Below are 23484 nucleotides of genomic sequence, written 5' to 3' on the forward strand. Positions count from 1 at the left end.
TGAGTGGTGACAACATTATTTGCTCCAAAAATACATTGAATCCTTTTCTTTTTGTATTTCCTCCATTTTTAGGAGCTTTATCTACTGGTACAAATCTTGCATATTGGGAGGTACCTGCATAAAATTATATATACCATAGTTTAATTTCTTCGTATTAGTGGAAAATAATAGATGTGTATATATATGACAAAAACTTGTATGAGACGGTCTCAAGAGTTGTATTTTGTGAGACAGCTCTTTTATTTGAGTCATTTATGAAAAAATATTACTTTTATGCTAAGAGTATAACTTTTTATTGTGAATATCGATATGATTGACTCGTCTCATAGATAAAGACGGTCTCTCCAGACATCTAATATATATATATATATATATATATATATATATATATATATATATATATATATATATATATATATATATATATATATAAATGAAAACCAATATTGCTTGCTGTTCATTTCTTCGTATTAGTGGAAAATAATATATGTATATATAAATAAATACAAAATATTATTATATCACAAACGAATTGTATTGTTTGTGTTTTGTTGCTAATTGTTAACATTTTTTTAAATATGAATTTTAATTCACATTTACAGAGTAAATATGCTTACTGATTGCTTATCAACTAACAAAACCGATTCTTATTCAGGGCTTTTTTAGGGTTTGAATCCATCTGGGTGGCAGAAAATCGGATCCATGGAGGTTTATTTCCCACTGAAGATGAAGAGGAAAGACCTCGATGATGTCAATGATAAATTCTCTGATTTTTCTCTGCGCGCTTGCGTGAGAAAAATCCGAAGACTGGTAATCTTGTTGAGATATTTTACTCATGTTTTTCGATTCGAGATTAGTGTGAGTTTGGGTATTTGTTCATTTGTAGGATTCTGGACTGCCCCCGATTGTAGAGGAGGAGGAATTTGATATTTCGATGATGTTTAAGCAATCGGTTCCTCGGAAACAGAGCAACTTAGGGGGTTTGGAAATTGATGAGTCGTCGAGCGAGGATGAGAAAAAGGCTATTGTGCTTTTCAAGGGTATGGAGAATTCCTTGCTAAAGTCGCCGTCAAGTTTCTCAGTATCGGTTGATCCTCACTTCATTTTGGGGCTCAAAAGTGAGTTTTAATTCAAATTACGGTTGATTTGTCAGACACTTGGGAAAACGTTCGCATTTATGTATTCTTTGGTTTGATCATGGAGTTATTGGTTTTCCTTGCTAATAGTTGTGAAAATTTCTCCGCACTTGAATCTTGCTGATTCTTGGCTGGCCGCACTGAGGCATATCTGAGGACCCATCATTTTAGTTATTTCGAAAGATTGAAACTTACAGTTTTTTGCTAAATATGTGTGCATTTTGAATTTTCCTATCAACGGCTGGCACGGGATGGATAGCTCTATGGTTCTCATCAGGGGGTTTTATTGATGCATTCGATCTCAATTCTTCTGTCCTGGTTGTTTATTTAAATTTTTTTAAGGTGATTGTCATCCGAGTACAAGTTTCGTGATCGTGTTCTTCATATTGCGTAGATCAAGCCAATCAAGTTACTTGCTTGAGCCAATCAAACTCTTGGAGACTAGATAATGAAAATGCTGAATCAATTGACACCGACTCGTCGATTAAAGGGTGTCTAGCTGTTGTACCTTGGATTCCATCACCTCTTCCATCTACACACACAGCTGATTTACCTGCTCAAAATGATACTTCTGATATGATGGATGCTGAAGAAACTGAGGGAGCAACAATAGATGTTGGAGATGACATGGGTGTCGATCAAATGAACGCCAATGAAGCTGGTGCTGCTGAACTTTCGCATCAATGGCGGCAGCAATACTGCAAAATCCCACAGCTTCCCCACCTTTCGACGACCCCAATTTCTTGGCACTGATAACTAAACTTCCCCTGACGGGTCTTCTGATCACAATTGTGTAGTTTTTTTTTTTGGCCATATTTAGGGTGGTATGACGTTCATCTCGTGGGGCAGTACGGTGGGCGAGAGCAATAGATTAACTGGGCGAGGGTTTACTTGTTTTGTATTGATTTTGTATGTGACGCTATTTTATTAGGTAAAAACTTGTGTGAGATGGTTTCATGAGTCGTATTTTGTAGGACGGATATCTTATTTGGGCCATCTATGAAAAAATATTACTTTTTATTGTGAATGTCGATAGGATTGACTCGTAAGATTCGTGAGACCGTCTCACAAAAAACTTATTCATTGTATTATTCTTATGATCTTCTTGACCGTGAATTTCTTTGATTTGTTTAATTTGATCGGCCTGCGACCTTAAATAGACTTCACGGAGGTGTAATGGGTGCTAAAAATCATTTCAAATTTATCTTTCAAATTCTTTCTCAAATTAAATCATTATCTCTAAGTCAAATCATCTCATCCAAATATAATTTTATGCTGTCTTTATTTAAATAAATTAGGGATGTAAATGAGTCGAGCCGAGCCGAACAATATCAGGCTCGGGCTCGGCTCGTTAAACTATTTTCTCGACTCGGGCTCGGCTCGGGCTCGTTACGAGCTTTTGGTTTGAAGCTCGGGCTCGTCTCGTTCGGAAGTTATGAAGCTCGGGTTCAGTTTGAGCTCGGCTCGAACATTTAGCGACGGCTTTTTGAAACACCGTCGCTGATTAAATCGTCGACGGTTTTTAAGCGACACACTGTCGCTGATTAAATCGACTGTCGCTGATTAAATAGCGACGGTTTTTAAGCGACAAAGCGTCGCTAAATGTTCAGTATAGTTTAGTTTCCTTTGTTAATCTGCGCGGTTCATCTTATTACTTCAGCATGAAATTATTTTTCTTATTTTTTTACTTCACTAACATTGTTATACCGAAGTAAAATATAATAAAAATATATAGTGAAGCCCGTGTTTTTAAACATCCGAAGTAAAATATATTATTTTACTTCGCTTGTGTTATTACTGAAGTTATTGGTAATGTATTACTTCGTAATTTATTATTGCCGAAGTAAAGCCTGCCGAAATATTATAATTTGAAATCAATTTATCTAAGCACAATCTAAATAAATTAATAATTGTTGAAAAACATATTAGTAATAAATATTATAATTTTGTATAAATTAGACATTAGAGAAAATATAATATAAAATTGATATCACAATAGGTATTAAAATTAAATTTGAGAGAAGAAAAAAGTATAATATATAACGTTCACCACTTATTTTATCACGTGTTATTGATTTATGAAAAATAAAAATATAATATACATAATATATTCTAAACCTTAAATTAAATTATTGCGTCAAATTTTTTCTTCTTTTATATTTTCAATTTAGATTGCTTTCACGATTTTTTTGTCATCAATTTTTTCTTCTCTTTGAAAAACAATATTCTCGTCATCTTCATTAGCAAATCTTATGAGAAGAAATGTATATTCTTCTCTATTTGATGCCCTAAAATAAATCAATATAGCTTGATTCTTATTTTTGTTTATTTTACCAAATATTTTTTGAAACAAAAAATATCAAAATTAATAAGTTAAAATGTTGATGAGATGTCAATAAATCAAATTTTTCGTTATTCGATAGAATCAATTAAATATTTTAATTTCAATATAATAACTGAAAAAATAAAACAATAATAGTTGAATCAGTCATTTTCATTCAGAATCTGCCATGGTCAATCACTTGGATTTAGGAGACCTGACTGGAGGAGGATTATTAATCAAGCTTTTAAATTTTTTTTACTGAGAATTGCGGCTAAATTCTCGGTTCAGTCCCAATTGTTTGGGGTAGTTCCCGATATAGTCCTAAACGAATTTAATGTGCCAATTTAATCCCAAAAGTTGCCAAAGTTGGCCCAATCCAATTTCTCCGTTAGTCTGCTGTCAAACTAAATAGAGTTGGCCCAATCAAATTGAAAATTGAAAGAATCCCCAAAAAACTCATCCTCACTCCACGCTCTAAAAATCCCCAACCTCCTCCATCTCTCCATCGCACTCTGTCATCAAGTTAGCCACGCAAGGTATGTTCGCAATTTCTCATGGAAACAATTTCTTTATTTTCACGTCAATTCGAAGTTCTGTGAAACCAGTGATAGAGTTATTAGCTTGACTGTAAGCTAAATGGAATTACCGTAAATCTTGAAATTTTGATATCGTGAATTCTTAGAAATTTAATAGCATCTGTATTAGCTTGACCCAAGGGCTATATATTTTTTTCGTTGATGATGGTCAATTCCATTTTATGATTGGAAATTCCAGTTTACATTAGTTGGTGAAATATTTCATTTCTTTTGAAAGGCTTTTGAAAGTGTTTTTGTTAAATATTTCACGGAGTTATCAGTTTTTGTAAGCTAATTGTTTGTTGTTTATTAGCAGCCGAAAGTAACATAAGTGAGATCAAAATGGTGAGCTTCATTTTTAAAATTTTTTTTTGTGAAATTATATTGTGTTGTTTTGCTTGTGTGAAATACCTAATTGTTTTTATATTTTTGTTGTGATATAGGGTAAAACATATGTAGTTTTTGTTGGACGAAAACCCGGAGTATATGAGACTTGGGAAGAGGCACAAAAGCAAGTCAATAAATTTAGCGGCGCATCCCACAGGTCATTCTTGAGTAGGGAGGGGGCTATAAAAGCTTTTGATTCTTATATGGACAAGCAAGGTCTAGTGCAAGCTTCTTCCTCTACCAACACTGTCGAAGAAACGTCGAACACAACTTCTAGCGCAAATTCAAATGCAAGTGCAAGTACAAAACACACTCAAGCTGGAAAAATAGATAAATTGAACGAGGCGCTATCAAATTTGGTGAAGATAACGGAGGAGATAAAACAACAAATCGAATCTCTAAAGATTAGTGGTGATGACAACTAATGGATTATTTTGAGCATGTTGTAGTATCTTCTAACCTTTTAATGGATTGTATCGAGTGCACAATATTATTTTGTGAACTTTTAATGGAATGTATTGAGATTAAGTTTGGTCCCAATGTTTTCAAAAGTTTATTTTTTTTTTTAACAGTTGAGGTGCTAGGCTTTATCTCATTTGAACGGTGACTCCACTGATTGAGGAGAATCCATGTGTATGATCCAAAATTAACCTGTAAAGCAATTGAATTTGGATAACTACAATGATACTGTAAATGAATGCAAAATGCAATTATTTTTTCCAGTTTTCTGATATGGTCCCATTATCTTGCTAGCAAAGCTACTGGATTGCATTTGAACCTTCAAATCATGGCAACCAATGTGGGAAAAGTTTATATACCAATACAGTATGATAAAAGTGAGCAGTCAATACCCATGTGGGAAAAGTTTATATACCATGGAAGCTGCTCTTATCTGCATTTACAAACCAAACTTGGACTCTAAATCTGGGAAAAGAGAAAGCATTCAAGCATTTACAATACCCATGTTCCACTAAAAAGCCGAACACCAGAATGTCAGACACAAAATTGTACTAGCTACTTCCCAGCCACAAAATCAATTGTTCCTGACTATTACCAGAAAGCATTCTGCATTTACAAACCAAACTTGGACTAGCTACTTCCCAGCCACAAAATCACTTGTTCCTGACTATTACCAAAAAACATGGATGCCAAAAAAGAAAATACAAATCCCAGCCACAAAATCACTTGTTCATGCTAGATCCTTGAGACGAGGTAGACTTCATGGACGATCGTAGTTGTGAGACAGTTGTGAAGTTGACGCCGTCTTTTACAAAAGCAGGTTTGTTGATATTCACCGGTCGATTACCCTATACAAAACATACATTTATACAAATATACATTAATTTACATTTATCAATGATATTAAACTTAACCTTACTTGAATATGAACACCAACTTCTTGTGGTCTTCTCACCTGTATTTTTATAGATACACATATAAGAATTTTCGTAAACAACACAAAAACAATGAAAATAAACAAAATATGCTTACATGTAGTTTCTCTTTTCTTATTTTTTGTGTCACGGTCTCTTGTTGGATGTCTTCATTCCCCTTACAAGTCCTTTGATTATGTCCTGATCCACCACATAATTTGCACTTATTGAACTTTTTCACACCTTTCAACTTATTTCGAGAAGAAGGGGGAGGTTCATCTGGTTCTCTTCTTCGCATTTTCGCCGGTCTTCCAAGTTTCTGTTTGTGAATTGGAGGCAATGGAGGAGGAATATTACATTCAGGCCACAAACATGGACCGTTGGTAGGCAATATGGACATTGCATAACATCTTTTATAGGTCTCGATCATGTAATACGAATGGACATACATTTCTGGATCCTCTTTCTTGCACCAAATGGCGCATACAGCGTGCTTGCAAGGAATGCCAGTCAAATCATATCTCCTACAACTGCATGACCTAATCGACAGGTCAACTGAATGTTGATCACGTATATCATCTGATCTTGATATTTGGTAAAGCATCTCATTGGACTTCATTGGGAAATATCTGACAGCCTCCAAATAGATCTTTGCCAACACATCTTTGATGTTTGGACAAATTCGACCCTTCCATTTTTTCACCTTCTCTCTATTAACTTGAAATCTGGCCATCAAAAGATTCCGTAGTGTTTCAAACATATCTATCACTGGCTTCTCCCTGGCATCTAATATAATGCTGTTAAAAGTTTCACACATGTTGTTCAATAAGATGTCAGATTTAGGGGAGGTGCTGAAATATGCTCTAGACCATTGATTTTCAGGCTTCTTAGCAAGCCATTCATATGCATTTTCATCAATAACTTTCATCTCATTCATTTGAACTCGAAATTCTTCAATTCTTGTCGCTTTTGCGGCAGCCCAAAAGGTGATCTTAACAGCCAAACTCTTGAATCCAGCACGTTTCATGTTGCTGTGTAAGTGTCGGGCACAAAATCTATGCTCCGCATCAGGAAATAAAGATTCAAGTGCTGGAATCAAACCCTTTTGCTTATCTGACATAAATGTAAAGTCATATTGAACACCACTAATCCCAAGGTCTTCATCTAACAGCCGGAGAAACCATGTCCAACTATCTTTTGTTTCACGTTCAACCAACGCGTAACATATTGGGAATATGTTGTTATTCGGATCTAAACCCACAGCCACTAGCAATTGTCCACCATGTTGTTCTTTTAAGAAGCATCCATCAACACCAATGACACGACGACATGCATCCTTAAATCCTTGCTTACACGCTGAAAAACAAACGTATAATCTTTGGAACCTTGGCCCTTCTTCGTCTTCTGTCAACTTCAAAACTATTGTAGCTCGAGAATCTGATCTTTTAAGTTCAGCACAGTATCTCCTTATTTGACGATATTGCTCCTGCGCAGTCCCTTGCACCAGCATTAATGCCTTTCTCTTAGCTACATAAGCTACCTTCCTCGAAATGTTTACATTCAATGTCCTGCAAATCTCTTGCTTAAACTCATCGGTTCCCATTTTAGGATTTACGGCAATTATCCTGGAAAAAGTCTTTGCCAACCACGTTGAGTTGATGCTCTTGTTGCTAAATTCTCGAAAACATTTATTATGCTTGTCATCAAAAGTTCTTATTTGCCAACAACTGTCATTAGTCATCTTTGCAACATGAATAATCCATCGGCAATCATCATTGTTGCACTTCGCCCAAAGACGAATATTATCATTCTTGACAAAATTCACCGCCATTCCTCTTCTAATGCAGTGAGTTTGAATCGCAAATTTCGCTTCTTTCTTTGAGCAAAAAATCATACCGAGCTTCAAGTCCGGGTTTTCAGATTCTCTCTTTGGATCAAACTTTGGATAATTTTTTGCTTCCTCATCATCAGACTCATGAATACTATCCAAATCTTCATTGTCTACGCAAACATCTTCTTCGTCGCCATCATCATCCTCCAGCTCATGCACCACTAATTGCAGATTATCTGCATTTTCTCTGTCAACAGAAAACATATTCTTTCCCTTCGTAGATTGAATTTCATGGTCAATGAATGCATCGAACAACATATCATCCATGACAACATCTTCATCGATGTCAAAAAATTCGCCTACAGCTTCAACTCCACTTTCTTCATTTGGACCATCAATTGAATATGCATCTAAGTGTTCCATATAAATTTCTACCTCATAGTTTGTTGGAATATTCTTTCTAACTTCCAACACATCTGAATCATTTTGTAGATATCTCCTTTTATTTAGTGTATTCCCGATCTTGTGCCAAAACATAATAGCATCTTTATTTTTGAATCCAAGATCATCTGCAAACCCCCACAATTCAACCATTGCTAGCTTATCAAGATCAAAAAATTCGAAATATTCAAATCTTCCCCCAATGTATTCATCATGTTCGCCTTTAGATTTAAACCTTCCACTGTAATGCATTTTAATAGTAATCAGATCTGGTTTTCCAAGTAAACCTGCAGAGAACAAGACGGAAAAAACAATATAATTATTCACTGCAATATGAATGATACAAAATTAATTAAAATTAAGTGAAAATATAATAAATTACCATAATGTGGAGTAATCTCGATTGTCGAATTACTACGTTTAGCCATAACTTATGAACCTTGAGGTGCCGACATATAGAGAAAGTCAATGACTGATGAAGGAGATAGTGAGGATGGGGATGAAGACTTTCTTCAACTAGAAATCCTCATCAAGCATCTTAACTGTTAAAATAAAAATTTTAACAATTAAAATAATCTGGAAAGAAAAGCATTGGGTCAAGCTAATACAGATGCTATTAAATTTCTAAGAATTCATGATATCAAAATTTCAAGATTTACGGTAATTCCATTTAGCTTACAGTCAAGCTAATAACTCTATCACTGGTTTCACAGAACTTCGAATTGACGTGAAAATAAAGAAATTGTTTCCATGAGAAATTGCGAACATACCTTACGTGGCTAACTTGATGACAGAGAGCGATGGAGAGATGCAGGAGGTTGGGGATTTTTAGAGCGTGGAGTGAGGATGAGTTTTTTGGGGATTCTTTCAATTTTCAATTTGATTGGGCCAATTCTGTTTAGTTTGACAGCAGACTAACGGAGAAATTGGATTGGGCCAACTTTGGCAACTTTTGGGATTAAATTGGCACATTAAATTCGTTTAGGACTATATCGGGAACTACCCCAAACAATTGGGACTGAACCGAGAATTTAGCCGAGAATTGCTTGTTTACTTTTCCCCCCGTCGTCTATACTTTTTTCCCCATGGTCGACAAGAATCCTATCTTTGTCGAACATAAAAATACTGCTGGAATTCGTGATGGCGTGGTTTAAGGAGGGATTTTTTGAAGTGCTAGTGTGGAAGATTTTAGGCAGATGAAAATTATGTTGGAAGAATTTGATGAGTGCCTGTCGTTCTCCTGATGTTGAGCTCATTTCGAAACGCCCATAGTTTTCTTTGCAGTTTCCACACTTCCCATGTAAGTGCGAATATCACCTTCTAATCGCCGAGTGTATGAACAATCAGGTGATTAGGCGGTGGGGCAGCTTTCATTGGTGGAAATGGAGCCTCTGCCTCTGCTGCTTCTGGTGATGGTGCAGCTGCGGAGGCCTCTCCAGCGGAGGAAAAGAAAGAAGAGAAGGAAGAGAGTGATGATGGTATTGGATTCTCACTCTTTGACTGGGTTCGCGTCACGACTTAACTACAACAATGTGTGTTATTCTTGCCCATGTTTCGATGGTTTTGTAGGAAAATTAATGCTTCGGAGTTATTCAGTTACAGGTTTTGTTTGCGGAGCCATAATTTTTCGGGATTGCTACTTCGATATTTATTATAAACTTAGAAATGAAGTATGACAAAAACTTGTGTAAGTCTGTCTCACGGGTCGTATTTGTGAGACGGTTCTTTTATTCGAGTTATCCATGAAAAAATATTATTTTTTTATGCTAATAATATTACCTTTTATTGTGAATACGAGTAAGGTTGACTCGTCTCACATATTAAGATCCGTGAGACGATCTCACATGAAACTCACTCATGAAGTATTTATAGTTCAGAAGGAAGAAAATTAAATTATCATCTTCCACCGGCTTTCTCGAGCATTTCACATTAGTGGCACCAAAAGGAAAGGGGAAAACGGAAGAAACAAGTTAAAAGGAATTCGAATATATTAAAACTAGTTGTAAATTAAAAGACATGTAATCTACATCCTGCAGAATCCAACAGTCCGATAGACACAAATCTTGCAGAAAAACTATTATCTTTGTACATTTTCTATTACTTTACATGCGGAAGCAATCGAAGGCAGAAACTTCTGTGGCAGATTGCTAGCAGACCCTGACATAACAAGAGTTTGAGCAGCGCTCATTCGAATTTTGTACGTCACTGCAAGGAGAGCATCTAGGTTTAATGACCGCCCAGGGACTACAATTCCGATGATTGAATTTCTGAAAGAACGTGAAGAAGTTGGTCAAGGGTAGAAATAAAAAGAAAGGATCAAAATCCACAAGTTCAACATATCATTTGAAGTTTCCCTCCTTTTTTAACAAGGCTAAATGCCAAGTATCAAAGAACTTGCAAGGGGCCATCTTCTTAGGACATAGGAATAAATAGTGAGGAACAAGTTTTTTACAGAAACTCGAAAAATAGAAACATGGTATTCATGACAAGAGAACCAGAACAAAATAGCATGATATTCGAAAAAGGAATAAAGTAGGAAGAAAAAGCAGCACAGACCACAGAGAAAGCAAAAAAGAAACACTTACCTTCTCCATATACCTGCTCCAACCGAGTGACTATGTGTTTTCCGTAAGTATATTTCTTCAAAGCAGTAAGATGATCTCTTATTACACCAAGCAATAGTTCCCTCTGATCACTGGTGCATTTTTGTAGAATCTTTTGGATGACATAATTAGCATATTGGTCCTTCATCATTACCTAAAGAAGTAAAAACATGTGGGAAAATTAGACTCATGCTAGCAACTGCATAGAATTGGGAAAAACAGTAGAATCCTAAAGTGGGAGTTGAACAATGTGACTATTTAAGCTTTGATTTTATGCATTGGAAATTTGTGCTTAAAGATCTTAAAAGAAGTCTTAATGGTCATTGCATGATCATTCGATAAGGCTACTTTCATTTACAATATGAGAGCAAATTCGGGGTTCTTGTTCTTTTCAGCTAGAAGCAATGATAGCAGGAAGATATAAAATGGTTGAAGTCCAAAACTAGCAAAAATACCAGTCAAGTATGTTGAATTAGCTAATGTGAAATACCAGAAATTCTTTAGTATAAACAGCTAGCTCACATCAGTAATTTCGAGCTTTTGATTGGCATACCAGTATATTATCATTCTTATCACCATGACCAACAATCTCCTTTATCAGCAAGTCCCTTGACACAGAATCGCCATACTCCAAACATTTTTCAACAACATTCGATGCAAATTTATGCTGGCTCAGTTGTACTATAGATCCACATAATTTTTCAATGATCTCACTCCGTTCATGACGGATTCCCCTTGCCAGAACATGCTGTCAATGGTCAAAATAAAGATCAATATCATAGTAAATGGATGGAATAACCAAACATGAGATGTTTGAGGGCTTATAAGGTGCATCAATCGTACGTTGAACCTTTTAAAATAACAAATCATAAGCCTTTAGAGTAAGATACAAACCAATAGTCATACTAAGTCCACCATATTTGTAGACGTAGGAACTTTCTAGTATTTGACGTGTAGATTAAAAAAAATGCTGTTAAAAATAATTTTGAGCTTTTGAAATTAATTGTCATCAGTAAAAAACAAAATTTACTTAGTAATAAGATACAGAATCTCATATGTTCAAAAAAGAAAGGACAACCTCGTTGGAGATAATAATAAAATCTATGACATCATATGTTCCAAAAACACCACCTCTAAATTCTCTAGGAGCTTAAAAAATTAATAAAACAAGCTTTACCAAATAGTCTTGAAGTGTGATTCTATATAGCTAACCTTGGTACTCTAAAAAAACGAACGAACCAAGTAAAAAAATAGATGAATAACATGGAAAAGTGTAGGAATTATGCTAAAGCACAAAAACCTGGAGAAGTCAACCTGTGTGACGTAGTTGCCATACTGGTCCTGAGCAAGTGCGCACACAGAATCCAAAATCTCACTTACTATGAACTGGGTCTGTAACTCATCATGGCAATGCTCCAGTACCCTCTTTAATTAGAAATAAATTTTAAAAATCTTGAGTATCGTTAATAGAAACAATGTGAAAAAAACTGAAAGGTCAACTAGAGAACCCCATGGGATGAAAATGCAAAATTACCTGAATGACACGGCAACCATAAGGATGCATTGAAAGCGTGGCAACATGGCCACGAAAAGAAGAAATAATGAAATGAATATTATCAGCTGGAATACTCTCAATACATTTTTGAATGACATGGTTTCCGTTTTGATCACGAACACATTTCATGACATGTCCATCAAGCTCTTTGGCGAGCCTCACCTTTTGTGCTAAATCAATTACTTCAAATGCCTACGACAGAATTCAAAAAAGAACAAAAATAGCTTTCCAAAAGAGTGAGCAATTAAGAGCATAGCATTCATGGACTCAAGGTAAAATATTCACCTTTTGGATTACACGACATCCGTACATCTGCAAACTCAATGGTAAAATTTGACCTTCCAACTGATTTGCAAGGCCTTCTTTTTGGCCCGGGCTACCATATTCAAAAAGCTGTACCAAAATAACATGGAAAAATAATCCTCCATGACAACTGATAGACATAAAAAGAAGCATTTATTAATTAGAGACCATACCTTCTGTATAACATAGTTTCCAAAAACATCTGTCATTAGTTTGGAAGCACGAGGAACAACTTCCTTGAAGACCGATTCTTTCTCTCCAAGACTACAGTGTTCCAACTTCTGCTGAATGAATCTACTTCCATGTTGATCAACACTGATGTATCACATATGATCATGAGCCCCTTGGTAATTGATACAGTAAGTAAAGGAAAAATAATGCGATAACTTACCTAAATTCGCCAATATGCCCAACTATATCAGCCAGCTCAAATCTTTGACCCTTACCCAATTTCAGCTCTTCGAGAAAAGAATTTGAACTCATACCATTCCAGCTCTGATGTTGCAGCCCATAAGTTTTGCCGGTGTTGCCATGGAAAGTGTGATAAGTCGTGCTATTTCTCCCCCCAGAAAAATTGGGCCCCATCACAGGTTTTATTGAAACAACCGGACTAACAATAGACGAAGGAAATTGCAATCTGCTCCCAATATTAATGCTGTTATAGCCTATACTAGATGAATGTTGAGGTTTCTGGTCATTTGGGAAACCTGTATGATCTGCCCCCTTTTTTAAGTCATGAGAATTCACTTGGCTCACTGCAGCATCATTTCTAGGTGCTTGATGATCAAACTGACCGTATGCACCATAGGAATTTCGTAAAGGCGGCTGAAAATACTGCATATAATAGGGATCAACAGGAGGAGACTGCATGTTAACTCCAACTTGTCCATAATATTTTGGTAGATTTTGCGTATCATAAGCATGTGCATTCCCTCTATCTGAAACCCCAGGACTCGGAAAAGAAACACTATCAAAAGCTAGAGGAAAAGTACCCTGAGAGGGATATCCAGAAAGATATGATGGAAGAAAAGTAGAGTTGATAGTATAGCCACCCATGCTATATTGTGGGGTGAAGTAGCCAGCTGGCCGAATATTCTGATAAAACGTATTCTGTGGAGTCATGAATGGAGTAGGAGCTGGTGGGGTGTAAAATGGAGGTGTGAATCCAGATGACTGAAGTGTTGGTTGCATCTCTCCTGTTGAAACATCGGAAGAACCATAGAGAAACTGGTTCGAGCTACCATATGGATGACTTGTTCCAGGATAAATCATTTGAGAGAAAGTGCCCGGAACCAGAGAAATATTGCTTTCTTGCAGAGCTGCTGCCGATTGCGATGTATAATTTTGGGGAATGGGTTGCTCTTTCTTGTTAAATTTGTTGCGGTTCAAATTCAAAATATCACCAACTCCAGCTGTCGAGGAATCGTCCTTTAAATCAACTTTACCATCACTGAAGTCCCGCCCATCTAAAGGAGGGCGAACTACTATGCAGTTTTCATCGTTAAATGATAAGCTTAAAACACCCCCTGTAAGAGGGTCAGGTTGTGGGATCTGCATCATACGATCTAAACTGGGTGCATCTATACCATCAGATGACATGACAACATAATGACTATGCAGTACATGTGAGTGGGCATCAACAACCTTTTCCCCCATAGATCTATGACTGTACTGATCTTGAGAAGGGGATGAAGTTTGGCCAGAATCTTCCTGCATTGTGACTCTTTTTTGTTACAATTTCAACAGAAGCGTGTAAAAAGGTCAGGAACCTAACAACAGCAAATTGCGAGCTGTTGTACTGTTAATAACTTAAGTGGTCGTAGAAAAATAATAGATGTTCTTGGAAAAATAAATACTCGAGTCTCAACCACCATTCCTTTGTCTTTACGGAAATTAAAAAACATTACCTGTGTCGAGTTGAATGAGTCATTCTCGAAACCCAGTGAAGCAGATTTATCAACAGATGCAGATGCACTCCGTTCAGAAGACCTATCATCCTCAGATTCTTCCTCATGAGAAGGAAGGGTGTTCCTAGGAATGTTGACATGAGGAATCATGTTACGATCATTGCCAGTAGAACCTCGATGGTGAAATAGATGATGACTCTCCGAGCTGAAAGGCCTACTGAATCTTTGATCCAAAATGACATCAGAACCATGGTAAGGAAAAGGCTGATCAGCATCAGTCTCACATTTTCTATTAGACGGGCCTGGGTTTAAATTAAGATTTGTAGTGGAACTCCTCAGGGTAAAGATACTTTCAATTGCTGCCATAGAACCTTCCATGCTTGGTGGTGCACTTTCACTCCGGCTCGGTATTATATTCTTTTCAAGGCTTTGAAACTTTCGATCTTTCAAGAACAAACTAAAATCTTCAATGGCCAGCTTTGCAGATGATGATGATCCATAACTATTAGACTGCTTACGAGGCCGCCATTTTTCTGTCCCTTCCAATATCCTAATGGGGCTTTCAGTTGCCATGAAACTAAGGATGATTGTGCTTTATGTGGTCTTATCACTGGCACGGTGCACAAATATCCCCTGAGAACCCTAGAGGTTTCACTTTAATCCATAATCCATATTTAAATTTATGACAAGAAAGCTGGTTTCAGACAAAAGTATATCATTTAAAAGAAATGATAATGAATATAGTGCACAAGTGCCATAATTCCACGTATGAGACAGAAATATTGATCAGAAAAACAGTTTCTGATTGCAAAGAAGAGTTTTAGTGCCAAGTTGCCAACTATAAAACAACTAGCAGTGAGCATAGTTTCTCCTATACTATTTATGAAAGCTCGTACTAACAAGTCTTACTGAAAGGCTTTTTTGGCTTCTTGAGAAACTAACGTATCCTGAATCCAGAAAAATCATTTAGTTCAACTCTCTTAGAGCATTCACTCACCTTCCTATGCCGGTACAAATTGCCAGCGGCTGAACAGAGGTATTGAGTTACAGCAAGTTATTCTTCCACGTGTTTTGGAGATAGTATGGTCTTATTAAAGCAAATACTCCTTGCAAGAACATCGATTTCAATAAATAGATTCAGAATATTTTTGGAAAAATTACCGCCCCCGCATTAAATGTCACCCGCATATTAATTTATATCAGCGAAAAAAAAGGCTAAATGCATGCATCCACTATCCATAACAAATTATAGCAACGGGTAAATTTCAGATAGCCAGTATCTGTTAGGTCAAAGGCTCTCATAACATGCAAACTGAACTAGTTCGAGGATAACTTTTTGCGCATGAGAAAGGAGCTTTATAAACAATTACAAGTCCTTACTAAATATAATTGATACTTTAAAATCGATTAAATATTGCATAAAATATTTCATTCATACTTTAATCAGACGAAGAGCATCTCTAGTAGTCTCGTTCCATCTGCTGCTTATATGGCATACAACAATTACCTCGCCAATCTACTTTATTTTTCCTATCAAACAAGTGTTGGATAAATCAAAACGAAACATCTTTCGAATCGAATTTTAGACACCATAAACAGCTGGCTATCTCTGTCAAATTTAAACATTACCACTTGGTTGACTACAGTAATTCACACTCGATCGGAAAAAAAATTTTCAGGGTGTTTTGTTCTTAAATAGTACAAACTTTCATGGCACCGAAATGAAAATTCTATCCCAATCCTACTTAGCAAAGCAAGAAACCAAAATCACCTAGACAAAAAAAATGTAATCACCAAAAATTATACACACAAATAAAGTCAACTATAAAGCAAACCAAACCATGAAACCACAGACATGGTAAAAAAAAAAAGATTCAATCTTTTGAGCTTTCCGCCAAAAAAAATAGCATATTAAAGACATTTCTTTTAAAACCCTAATCAAAGTAACATTAAAAAATCAAACTTCACAGAAGAAGTCAAGAAATTCAATCAAGATTCTAACCCAGAAAAATCTGTTACATAGCAGAGTTCACAGTTCAAACCTTTGATTCTCTTTCAAAGACAGAGAGGGAGAAGAGAGAACCTTGGGAGGTTTGCGGGGTTTGACAAGCGAAGCAAAGCTTATACTGTAGACAAATACATTGGGTGGGTTTGGCTTAAAATATTCAAAATTTGCTAGTTCCAGAGGAGGTTGATTCTTGGCTTTTAATTTGTGAGATATGGAATGTACATACATTAGCAACATAGATACTTTAAATTGTACGAGAAGTTTGTCTGCTATTGTGCACACCTCACACGCTTGCTGCAATAAATATGCGCACGCACACACCCACACACACATATACATAATCCCGTGTTGTCTAAATCTATATATCAAACATGAATAGAAATTATGTGTTTACTTGACAGTAGCGGTTATTCACGATGAACATAAAATGTGCAAATGTGACATGAAAACATAAACTTCAAGTAAACTGATATTGGCAGAACAATTCTCTCTTGGCAATACAAGCTTGCTTGTACAACGGTGTAACGACATAGTCTGTATTAAATTGACTTTACTACTTTGTGTAATAAAATTAATATGTATGTAACAATTATTAGTATTGATCGTTTTGTACTAATGAGTTTATGGCTTAACCAAAAGTCATTATTCACAACAAAAGTAATTCACTGGATGGGTTTTCTCATATCTCCGTCGGCCCTTTTTTTTAATTTATCCGAGGTTTTAAAATTTCTATTGAAACTATATTAAAGACACAAGCATGAAATTAGATATGACTGAAAATTTTATTATTATTTAGAATTCGAAGTGAATTTTTTTATACGAAACCATGCAGTCACGCTTGTGTTGTCATTTCTAGTAGTCCGTGTGTCAATTTGATCATTATCATATATGCATACCTTGTCTTTCAATCAATTATAAATAAGATTATGTTAGTAAATCTAACTAATTAAGGGGAAAAAATTGAATCATATCTTCGTCTTGATTGATAAAAAGAGGTAGGATTATTTATTATTATTATTATTATTGATTGACGGCATGTTTCCAGTTAATGAGATCCTACCTATGATTCAGTGTCTTCTGCAACAATCCGTCCAATCCTATGTAAATCCAACAGATTTAGAATTGTGTTCACATGCCCATGATTTGAATTTAATGGAGGATGACAGAGGAGGCAGGGAGAAGCTGACGCTGGTGGCGAGGAATCCCAGTTTCGGGATGCCCACTGCGTGCCCGGCATGTCTGCCCGTTTACATTTTTCTTACATTTGCACAAATCCCATTTATGAATGCTGCCTAAATCATTATTTTTTATACAGGCCAACGAGTTTGGATGCATTTTTCCTTGGGCATGTTCATTTTACGGTCCATGCATTACCCGTGAGTGCTAGTAACTTTATTCTATGTATTTTTTGTTTTTTTATGTCGTCTGTTTTTGTCTTGTTAATGCATTTTATGTTTTTATTTTGATTTGACTTCAAAATTTAATGCAAAATGAAGTCTTGAAGTGTTCAAAGAGAATATCTTTTATCTTATCGTTCCTGTCCTGTAGGAATCATCGGTTCTAAGAAGCAAGCTCTTGGATCACGCTAACCTCATGAATTATGCTGAGAATCTTAAGATGTGGTATTTAGATGCCAGTTCATCTTCTTCATCCATTCCCCAGGGAGATCCCTCTTCTTCTTCTAAGCAAAAGCCTTCATATTGGAGTGAGTCATCATCACCTATGTTGCTACTGGTCCTGCAATTATGCATTAGATCTTTCAAAACATAAAGACATGTTACGGCATCACATGTATTATGGCATTCGAGATTATACTAAAGAGTGTCCGCAGAATGTTTTGTAAGAGTTGAACACTTGATTTAAGACTTGGATTTTGGATTCTAATCACCTCATTTGTGATTGCATTAACAAAATTAATTTTAAAAATTACTAAAGCAACCGTATTAACAAGTTTTTGGGGAATTGCTCCCAATCATGATAATTGTGGATAAATAATCTTTGACGAGTAATCTGTTCCACCCTGATTTAATAGAATTTTGTACTTAAAAGTGCAGTTTTGGCATTTAGATCTTGCTTGCTTGACTACACTGCTCTAAGATGCTTCATGGACTCCTGGATTTTGACAGTTAGAGATCATTCTTCAAAAAATCTTTGGAATTCGTATGGCCAATTTTTTGAAGTGGATCAAAGTAGTAATTTGAATTGCATTTCTTTTAATGAACTTTCTCTACTTCGGCTGCCAATGCTATGTATTTTTCTGCATTTGGCTTTCATATGTGCCTTAAGGTAAAATTATTCTTCTTTACAAAGACTTTAGGTTCAAAACCAAAGACCAAACCTAAGAAGGGAAAGACGGTGGAAGAGAAGAAGCTCAGGAGAAGGGCTAAATATTTCCTGGCTACTCAACTCGTTGCGATTTTAGTTTTCCTGTCCATCTTTGGAGGACATGATGATTCTGAAATAGAGCTTGAAAACGACAATGATGGGTTGCACTCTGACTAGAAATATACTCACCGTTGACCAATTTGCGAGGTTAAATGAGTCCTTGTAATCTTGTTCCTGTTTCCATTGCATGTGAACTTTTGAGATCTGCATTCATACAATGAAGAGACTTAGAATTTAACCACCGAGAGATGGTAGCTTTTCAAATTTTAGCTGTGGATTTTTTCTTCTGCCTGTACGCGGTCACTGGATCAAGAATTGCATTTGCCATTTTGGGTTACTGCAGTTTTACTGATAAGCGATTAATTAACTATTCAACTGAAATTGAGGATGGGACCCATATGTAACAGAAATTCACATTTTTCCTCTTAAGAAACCAGAATAAAGTATAAGATAAATGTCATCTACTTCTCCACTTCTACACAAGAAAATTTATAATTTACATAGGTTTCTAACTAAACTACCTACCAAAAACCAACTATTTTGCAATCCTTCGTGTACCCTATGATCTGCATAGAGTCTTCCCATTTCTTCACCAAATCCGCATATCCCTCAGCAGAACTAACAGCAAACTCTGTTAAAGAACTCACAGAAACTGACATTCCAGCACACACCACTCTTATGGCAACCTCAGCCATTTTTTCTGTCGTCTTAACTTCATCTTCAAAATGATCTGCCTCCACCATCTCCATTTTGTTCCCCACAAACTCCCCTCGAAACCTCCTCGATCCACCTGAGTTTTTACCTGAATTTTCCTTCATCTGTTGTGCATATAACGAGCCAACCCCTGCTGCAAAAAAGTCAGGTCCATCGAGCACGAGTACTTCATGGACCACATCTAGTAATTTCGACCATTGGATGCAGGTTCTGAATATTGGTGGGGCAGATGATAAGGATTCTTGAGGGGGGAATGGTTGTTTCGATGAGTCAGGATCTGCTCCAGTGCAACGTAGGAGCCAGGATGTGAGTGCATGGACATATGATCAGTTGAGAAACAATCCATGAGCTAAAGCAGTATCGCCAGTTTCTGAGCTCAGTTTCGAGGTTAGCTGCTGAACAGGCTGGCTTGTGTGGTTCGGAGGGTGACATTATTGTATTTTTTTTTGCTCTCGAAAGCTTTGAAAGGCGTTCCAGCTAGTAAAATTTTGGCTTCATCTAGTGTACGTTTCTGCAGCTGATGGCATTCGGCCATCATCTCCCACATCCTTGCTACCTGTAAGGATTAGTCTGATCTATATAAGCAGTCAAATCAAATAACAATGACTTTAACCTTAGAAGGGTTGTAAAACTTTCGATTAAAAGAACTATCTAGTGACGATAGATAAAACCTTAAAAATTTTCTTTTTCTTGGGTGGAGTGGAGTGGAGTGTCTTTCCAGAACAACATAATCAAGAGGAATAATTAAGAGGAGAAAAATCTTTAATTTTGAACGATCACTATGTTTAAACGCATAACTAAATAGAAACTCAAGACGTTGAATGTTTATGGGATATAAGAAAATGGAAATTTTTTTCTTTTTCCAACTTACCCTTGCACTAATTCTAATATCTGAGGCTCAAGCTCTTCATCCCTTCAAGCTTCAATTCTCTTTGAGATAGCTTCAACTGAATGTATTGAAACTTTTATTTGAGTGTGCAAATTTCTAATGCCAGCTCGTGTTTATCTACAAAAGAAGGGTCTTCTCCCTTCATATCTTGATTCCTGAGCTGTGCACACTTCTTTTCAAATGCTAGTCGAACGCATTCACCAACCTGTTTGGATTCAAACAGAACAGCTAAAGGACTTGATATCAAAGGATTCAACAATATTTAGTGAACTGTTGATCATTCATGGTATCCATAACAGAGGACGTATATCACCAGATTCGGGAACATACTCTTTAACTTCTTGGTAAAGTTTCTTTTCCCAAGCATATAATCTATCGAGGGTGGATTGACTCCCGTATAACATGCAAGATTCCTCAGAATAGTTGCTGCTACTTTCAGAGGCTTCATTCTTACTTGAAATAGTGGCTAAAAATCATGATGACGATGAACGAGATGAAGCTGACCTAAATAAAACTACCGGATTCAACATTTTCAATGCTGCAAAACAAATGAGAGATAATATAAATAAAAAGTCGAGGATTGTTGAATCATACAAGCTTGATGTTACTGATTGAAGAGCATTCAAGCAAGAAAACTAAAAGGGCTTTGATATCCATTACCGAAACGTTTAACCTTACGGAATTTCAAAAGCCAAAGGGGCTGATTTAGGTATTTGGGATAGGGTCGCAATATAGGATGATGAAAGGGATTTTGGGAAGGGCAACACTGAGAATTTTAGAAAGGATTCTCTTAAAATTTCAGAATTCGGTCAGACTAAACCTGTGAGATCATTTGTTGATGACGTGTATTGAGCCTGGCTGGCCTCCAAAATGAAAGACACCTCCTTAGCTGCATTACAGGCTGCCGTAAACTGTTCGTCAAGATCCTTCATAACTTCAGCCATACTTGTTGGTCTTTTGTTAACATAAACAGTAAATCCAGGCATTTCTTGTTTTGATCCACCACCATCAACAACAGTGGTTTCTTGGCTACTAGCACGGTCAACATTTTGAGTATTTTCTACTTCCATGCTTTGATATTCCAGGGATTGTGGTCCTCGAATATTCTTCTTTACTTCCGGTTCATCTGTATCACTGTCATCATCTATATCCTCATTACTGTCATCATCTTCAATAACCACTTCCTCTCTATCAAAACCCGTACCAACCTTACCCCACCCATGTTTCATATCAACTCTATCATCAATCTCCTCTTGTTCGGTTTCCTCTTCTAATTCAGGTATACCTTCCTCTTCCCTGACTTGTCGTAGCCCATCATTTTCATCATCAAGAAATGTCCAATCAAGGCCAATTCTCGAGGGGTAGCCGTAGTAATCTAATGAAGAAAAGGGGTTCCAGAAGAAATCCAATTGGGGTGTTTGAGGTGATGGAGGATAGTTAGGCCGATTGTTCGGAGAGTAATGGAAAAATGAAGAATTCATGGGAGAGTATTGCATTTGAAAAATGCTGTCCATTCCAAACCTATGAACAGAGGAGTAAGCTTCAACTCTGAAAATTTCAGAATTCTGAGGGAGGCTCTCCTCAACAGAAATAGAAGGATTTCCACTAGGCCGGTAGTAGTTGATTCTGTAAGACTTGTTTGATTCAGGTTTAAAGGGTGTTATCGAGATGAAACCAGGGCTTTTCTTCGTTACAGTAGTGTTATAAGGTGGTGTTGTGAACGAGTCTAACAGAAACTCACGAGGCTCGTCTACCTCAATATATTCGCGAAGTGCAACAGAAACTCTTTTCATGGACTGCATATATGCAATGTGGCCCAAAGCAAATTTCAATCTTTGCTCAACTGCTTGTTTGATGAACTTCTTCCGATCTTTACAGAGCTGGACAGCCTCTTCATCGTCCAACTTGGAAATAGAACATCCCATATTCTTCAATTTTTTTGGCTCTCGATTCTGTATGTGGCTTCTAGGAATTTTTCAGGCATGAATCAAAATGAAAATAACATTCAAGGAGCTTTCTTGTTGTCCCCACTAGATTCATAAAGAAGTCTTGTGTCTATGAAAGAGAAAATCATTGATATTCGTTAGCGCATAAAGCCAAACATTAGAACACGAAAATTTCTTATTTTGATCTCAAGTCAATAGAAGACTCAAAGTGACATAATAAAAAAGCATCAATCATCTTCACCTTTAACTTACTCACAATAAAAACATCAGCTTTCGAATATACAGACAGGTAAACATTCTTGTGCTCAGATTGTAAAAATTCCAAGATATTCTACTGCCAAACAAGAGCAGGGAAACAAACTTAGAAGGGAAAATCTCAGAAAAGTTGACCATAAATTCCAAATTTTTCGGCTTTCCCCAGCAAGAAGCTAGAAACTATTGAGTAATTAAAATGGAAACTTCAATTTGTATTTAGCCACCTTGATAGGATGGAAAGAAGAAAGTTGGGCAACTGTTAGACCATTAGAGTGCATGTTGAATTAAAACAAAAATAGAAAAAGGATTTAATTATAAATTCCTAGGTGAAATCTTATCAAAAAAGCTGGAAGGCGACACAGTGAAAAATAGAAGACAAAAACTTGTATGAGATGGTCTCATACTCTCACGGGTAGTATTTTGTGATATGAATCTCTTATTTGGATCATCCGTGAAAAAATATTACTTTTTATGTTAAGAATATTACTTTTTATTGTGAATCAATGTTTTCAAAACCGGACCGGACCGGACCGGCCGGTTGGACCGGTTCAACCGCGAACCGGTCTCCAGACCGGTCCGGACATAAATAAAAACCCGGAAAACAGGTTTAACCGGAAAAAACCGGTTAAAACCCGGTTCAACCGGGAAAACCGGAAACCGGCCGGTCTTCAGGAACCGGCCGGGTCTGTGAAATTATAAAAAAATTGCCCAGAGATCGGCGACGGTTATTTCAAAATCCGTCGCTATATAGCAACGGTTAAGAATAACCGTCGCTAAATAGCGACGGTTTTACTAACACTTTTTTTTATAAGAAACTTGATGTTTACTACTTTTTTTATAATTAATCTTGATG

At 36.4% G+C, this 23484-nt stretch overlaps 4 protein-coding genes, 1 long non-coding RNA gene and 1 pseudogene across 8 annotated transcripts; 3 read left to right on the forward strand and 3 right to left on the reverse strand.

The window, feature by feature from the left end:
* Positions 1 to 563: 563 nt before the first annotated feature.
* LOC140831608 (uncharacterized) lies at positions 564 to 2156 on the forward strand. Of its 2 annotated transcripts, none has more exons than XM_073195351.1 (3): positions 564 to 810; positions 887 to 1040; positions 1531 to 2156. In XM_073195351.1, exons 1-3 carry the CDS (start codon positions 703 to 705, stop codon positions 1887 to 1889), a joined length of 621 nt encoding a protein of 206 aa, XP_073051452.1. In that variant the 5' UTR covers positions 564 to 702; the 3' UTR covers positions 1890 to 2156. The 2 variants fall into 2 exon arrangements, with proteins under 2 accessions (XP_073051452.1, XP_073051451.1); XM_073195350.1 differs by having other exon boundaries at positions 579 to 810; positions 887 to 1118.
* Positions 2157 to 3730: 1574 nt separating this feature from the next.
* On the forward strand, positions 3731 to 5098 carry LOC140831610 (uncharacterized). Its single transcript, XR_012117903.1, has 3 exons — positions 3731 to 3995; positions 4351 to 4379; positions 4478 to 5098. It is a non-coding gene; the product is annotated as an uncharacterized lncRNA (long non-coding RNA).
* A 256-nt stretch (positions 5099 to 5354) lies between these two features.
* On the reverse strand, positions 5355 to 9097 carry LOC140831611 (uncharacterized). The gene is made up of 5 exons (XM_073195352.1): positions 8837 to 9097; positions 8449 to 8608; positions 5913 to 8353; positions 5800 to 5835; positions 5355 to 5728 (listed from the first exon to the last, which is right to left on the reverse strand). Exons 2-5 carry the CDS (start codon positions 8492 to 8494, stop codon positions 5603 to 5605), a joined length of 2649 nt encoding a protein of 882 aa, XP_073051453.1. The 5' UTR covers positions 8495 to 8608; positions 8837 to 9097; the 3' UTR covers positions 5355 to 5602.
* Positions 9098 to 10036: 939 nt separating this feature from the next.
* On the reverse strand, positions 10037 to 16657 carry LOC140832364 (pumilio homolog 5-like). 3 transcript variants are annotated; one of them, XM_073196346.1, is made up of 10 exons: positions 16477 to 16657; positions 14435 to 15067; positions 12919 to 14237; positions 12701 to 12842; positions 12510 to 12617; positions 12204 to 12416; positions 11984 to 12094; positions 11223 to 11417; positions 10652 to 10823; positions 10037 to 10333 (listed from the first exon to the last, which is right to left on the reverse strand). In XM_073196346.1, exons 2-10 carry the CDS (start codon positions 15005 to 15007, stop codon positions 10311 to 10313), a joined length of 2856 nt encoding a protein of 951 aa, XP_073052447.1. In that variant the 5' UTR covers positions 15008 to 15067; positions 16477 to 16657; the 3' UTR covers positions 10037 to 10310. The 3 variants fall into 3 exon arrangements, with proteins under 3 accessions (XP_073052447.1, XP_073052446.1, XP_073052448.1); XM_073196345.1 differs by having other exon boundaries at positions 14435 to 15076; XM_073196347.1 differs by having other exon boundaries at positions 16518 to 16647.
* Positions 16658 to 17511: 854 nt separating this feature from the next.
* LOC140832365 (mitochondrial outer membrane import complex protein METAXIN-like) lies at positions 17512 to 18944 on the forward strand. The gene is made up of 3 exons (XM_073196348.1): positions 17512 to 17818; positions 17991 to 18147; positions 18760 to 18944. Exons 1-3 carry the CDS (start codon positions 17678 to 17680, stop codon positions 18942 to 18944), a joined length of 483 nt encoding a protein of 160 aa, XP_073052449.1. The 5' UTR covers positions 17512 to 17677.
* Positions 18945 to 19346: 402 nt separating this feature from the next.
* LOC140832366 (uncharacterized) lies at positions 19347 to 23054 on the reverse strand (annotated as a pseudogene).
* Between the last annotated feature and the right edge of the window lie 430 nt (positions 23055 to 23484).

Source organism: Primulina eburnea, chromosome 5, assembly GCF_022965805.1.
Source record: "Primulina eburnea isolate SZY01 chromosome 5, ASM2296580v1, whole genome shotgun sequence".
In the NCBI taxonomy this organism is placed as follows: domain Eukaryota; kingdom Viridiplantae; phylum Streptophyta; class Magnoliopsida; order Lamiales; family Gesneriaceae; genus Primulina; species Primulina eburnea.

What these genes read in the sequence shown, in the direction of transcription:
- LOC140831611 (XM_073195352.1), bottom strand. Translation starts at nt 8,494, where the DNA reads ATGGCTAAACGTAGTAATTCGACAATCGAGATTACTCCACATTATG. An exon ending in CGAGATTACTCCACATTATG is followed by an intron (nt 8,354 to 8,448) that starts GTAATTTATTAT and finishes TGTTCTCTGCAG; the next exon opens with GTTTACTTGGAAAACCAGAT. An exon ending in TAAGAAAAGAGAAACTACAT is followed by an intron (nt 5,836 to 5,912) that starts GTAAGCATATTT and finishes ATAAAAATACAG; the next exon opens with GTGAGAAGACCACAAGAAGT.
- LOC140832364 (XM_073196346.1), bottom strand. Translation starts at nt 15,007, where the DNA reads ATGGCAACTGAAAGCCCCATTAGGATATTGGAAGGGACAGAAAAATGG. An exon ending in GATGTCGTGTAATCCAAAAG is followed by an intron (nt 12,417 to 12,509) that starts GTGAATATTTTA and finishes ATTCTGTCGTAG; the next exon opens with GCATTTGAAGTAATTGATTT. An exon ending in ATAAGAATGATAATATACTG is followed by an intron (nt 10,824 to 11,222) that starts GTATGCCAATCA and finishes TTACTTCTTTAG; the next exon opens with GTAATGATGAAGGACCAATA.
- LOC140831608 (XM_073195350.1), top strand. Translation starts at nt 703, where the DNA reads ATGGAGGTTTATTTCCCACTGAAGATGAAGAGGAAAGACCTCGATGAT. An exon ending in TGAGAAAAATCCGAAGACTG is followed by an intron (nt 811 to 886) that starts GTAATCTTGTTG and finishes GTTCATTTGTAG; the next exon opens with GATTCTGGACTGCCCCCGAT. An exon ending in CTTCATTTTGGGGCTCAAAA is followed by an intron (nt 1,119 to 1,530) that starts GTGAGTTTTAAT and finishes CATATTGCGTAG; the next exon opens with ATCAAGCCAATCAAGTTACT.
- LOC140832365 (XM_073196348.1), top strand. Translation starts at nt 17,678, where the DNA reads ATGTCTGCCCGTTTACATTTTTCTTACATTTGCACAAATCCCATTTAT. An exon ending in TTACGGTCCATGCATTACCC is followed by an intron (nt 17,819 to 17,990) that starts GTGAGTGCTAGT and finishes CCTGTCCTGTAG; the next exon opens with GAATCATCGGTTCTAAGAAG. An exon ending in GCAAAAGCCTTCATATTGGA is followed by an intron (nt 18,148 to 18,759) that starts GTGAGTCATCAT and finishes CAAAGACTTTAG; the next exon opens with GTTCAAAACCAAAGACCAAA.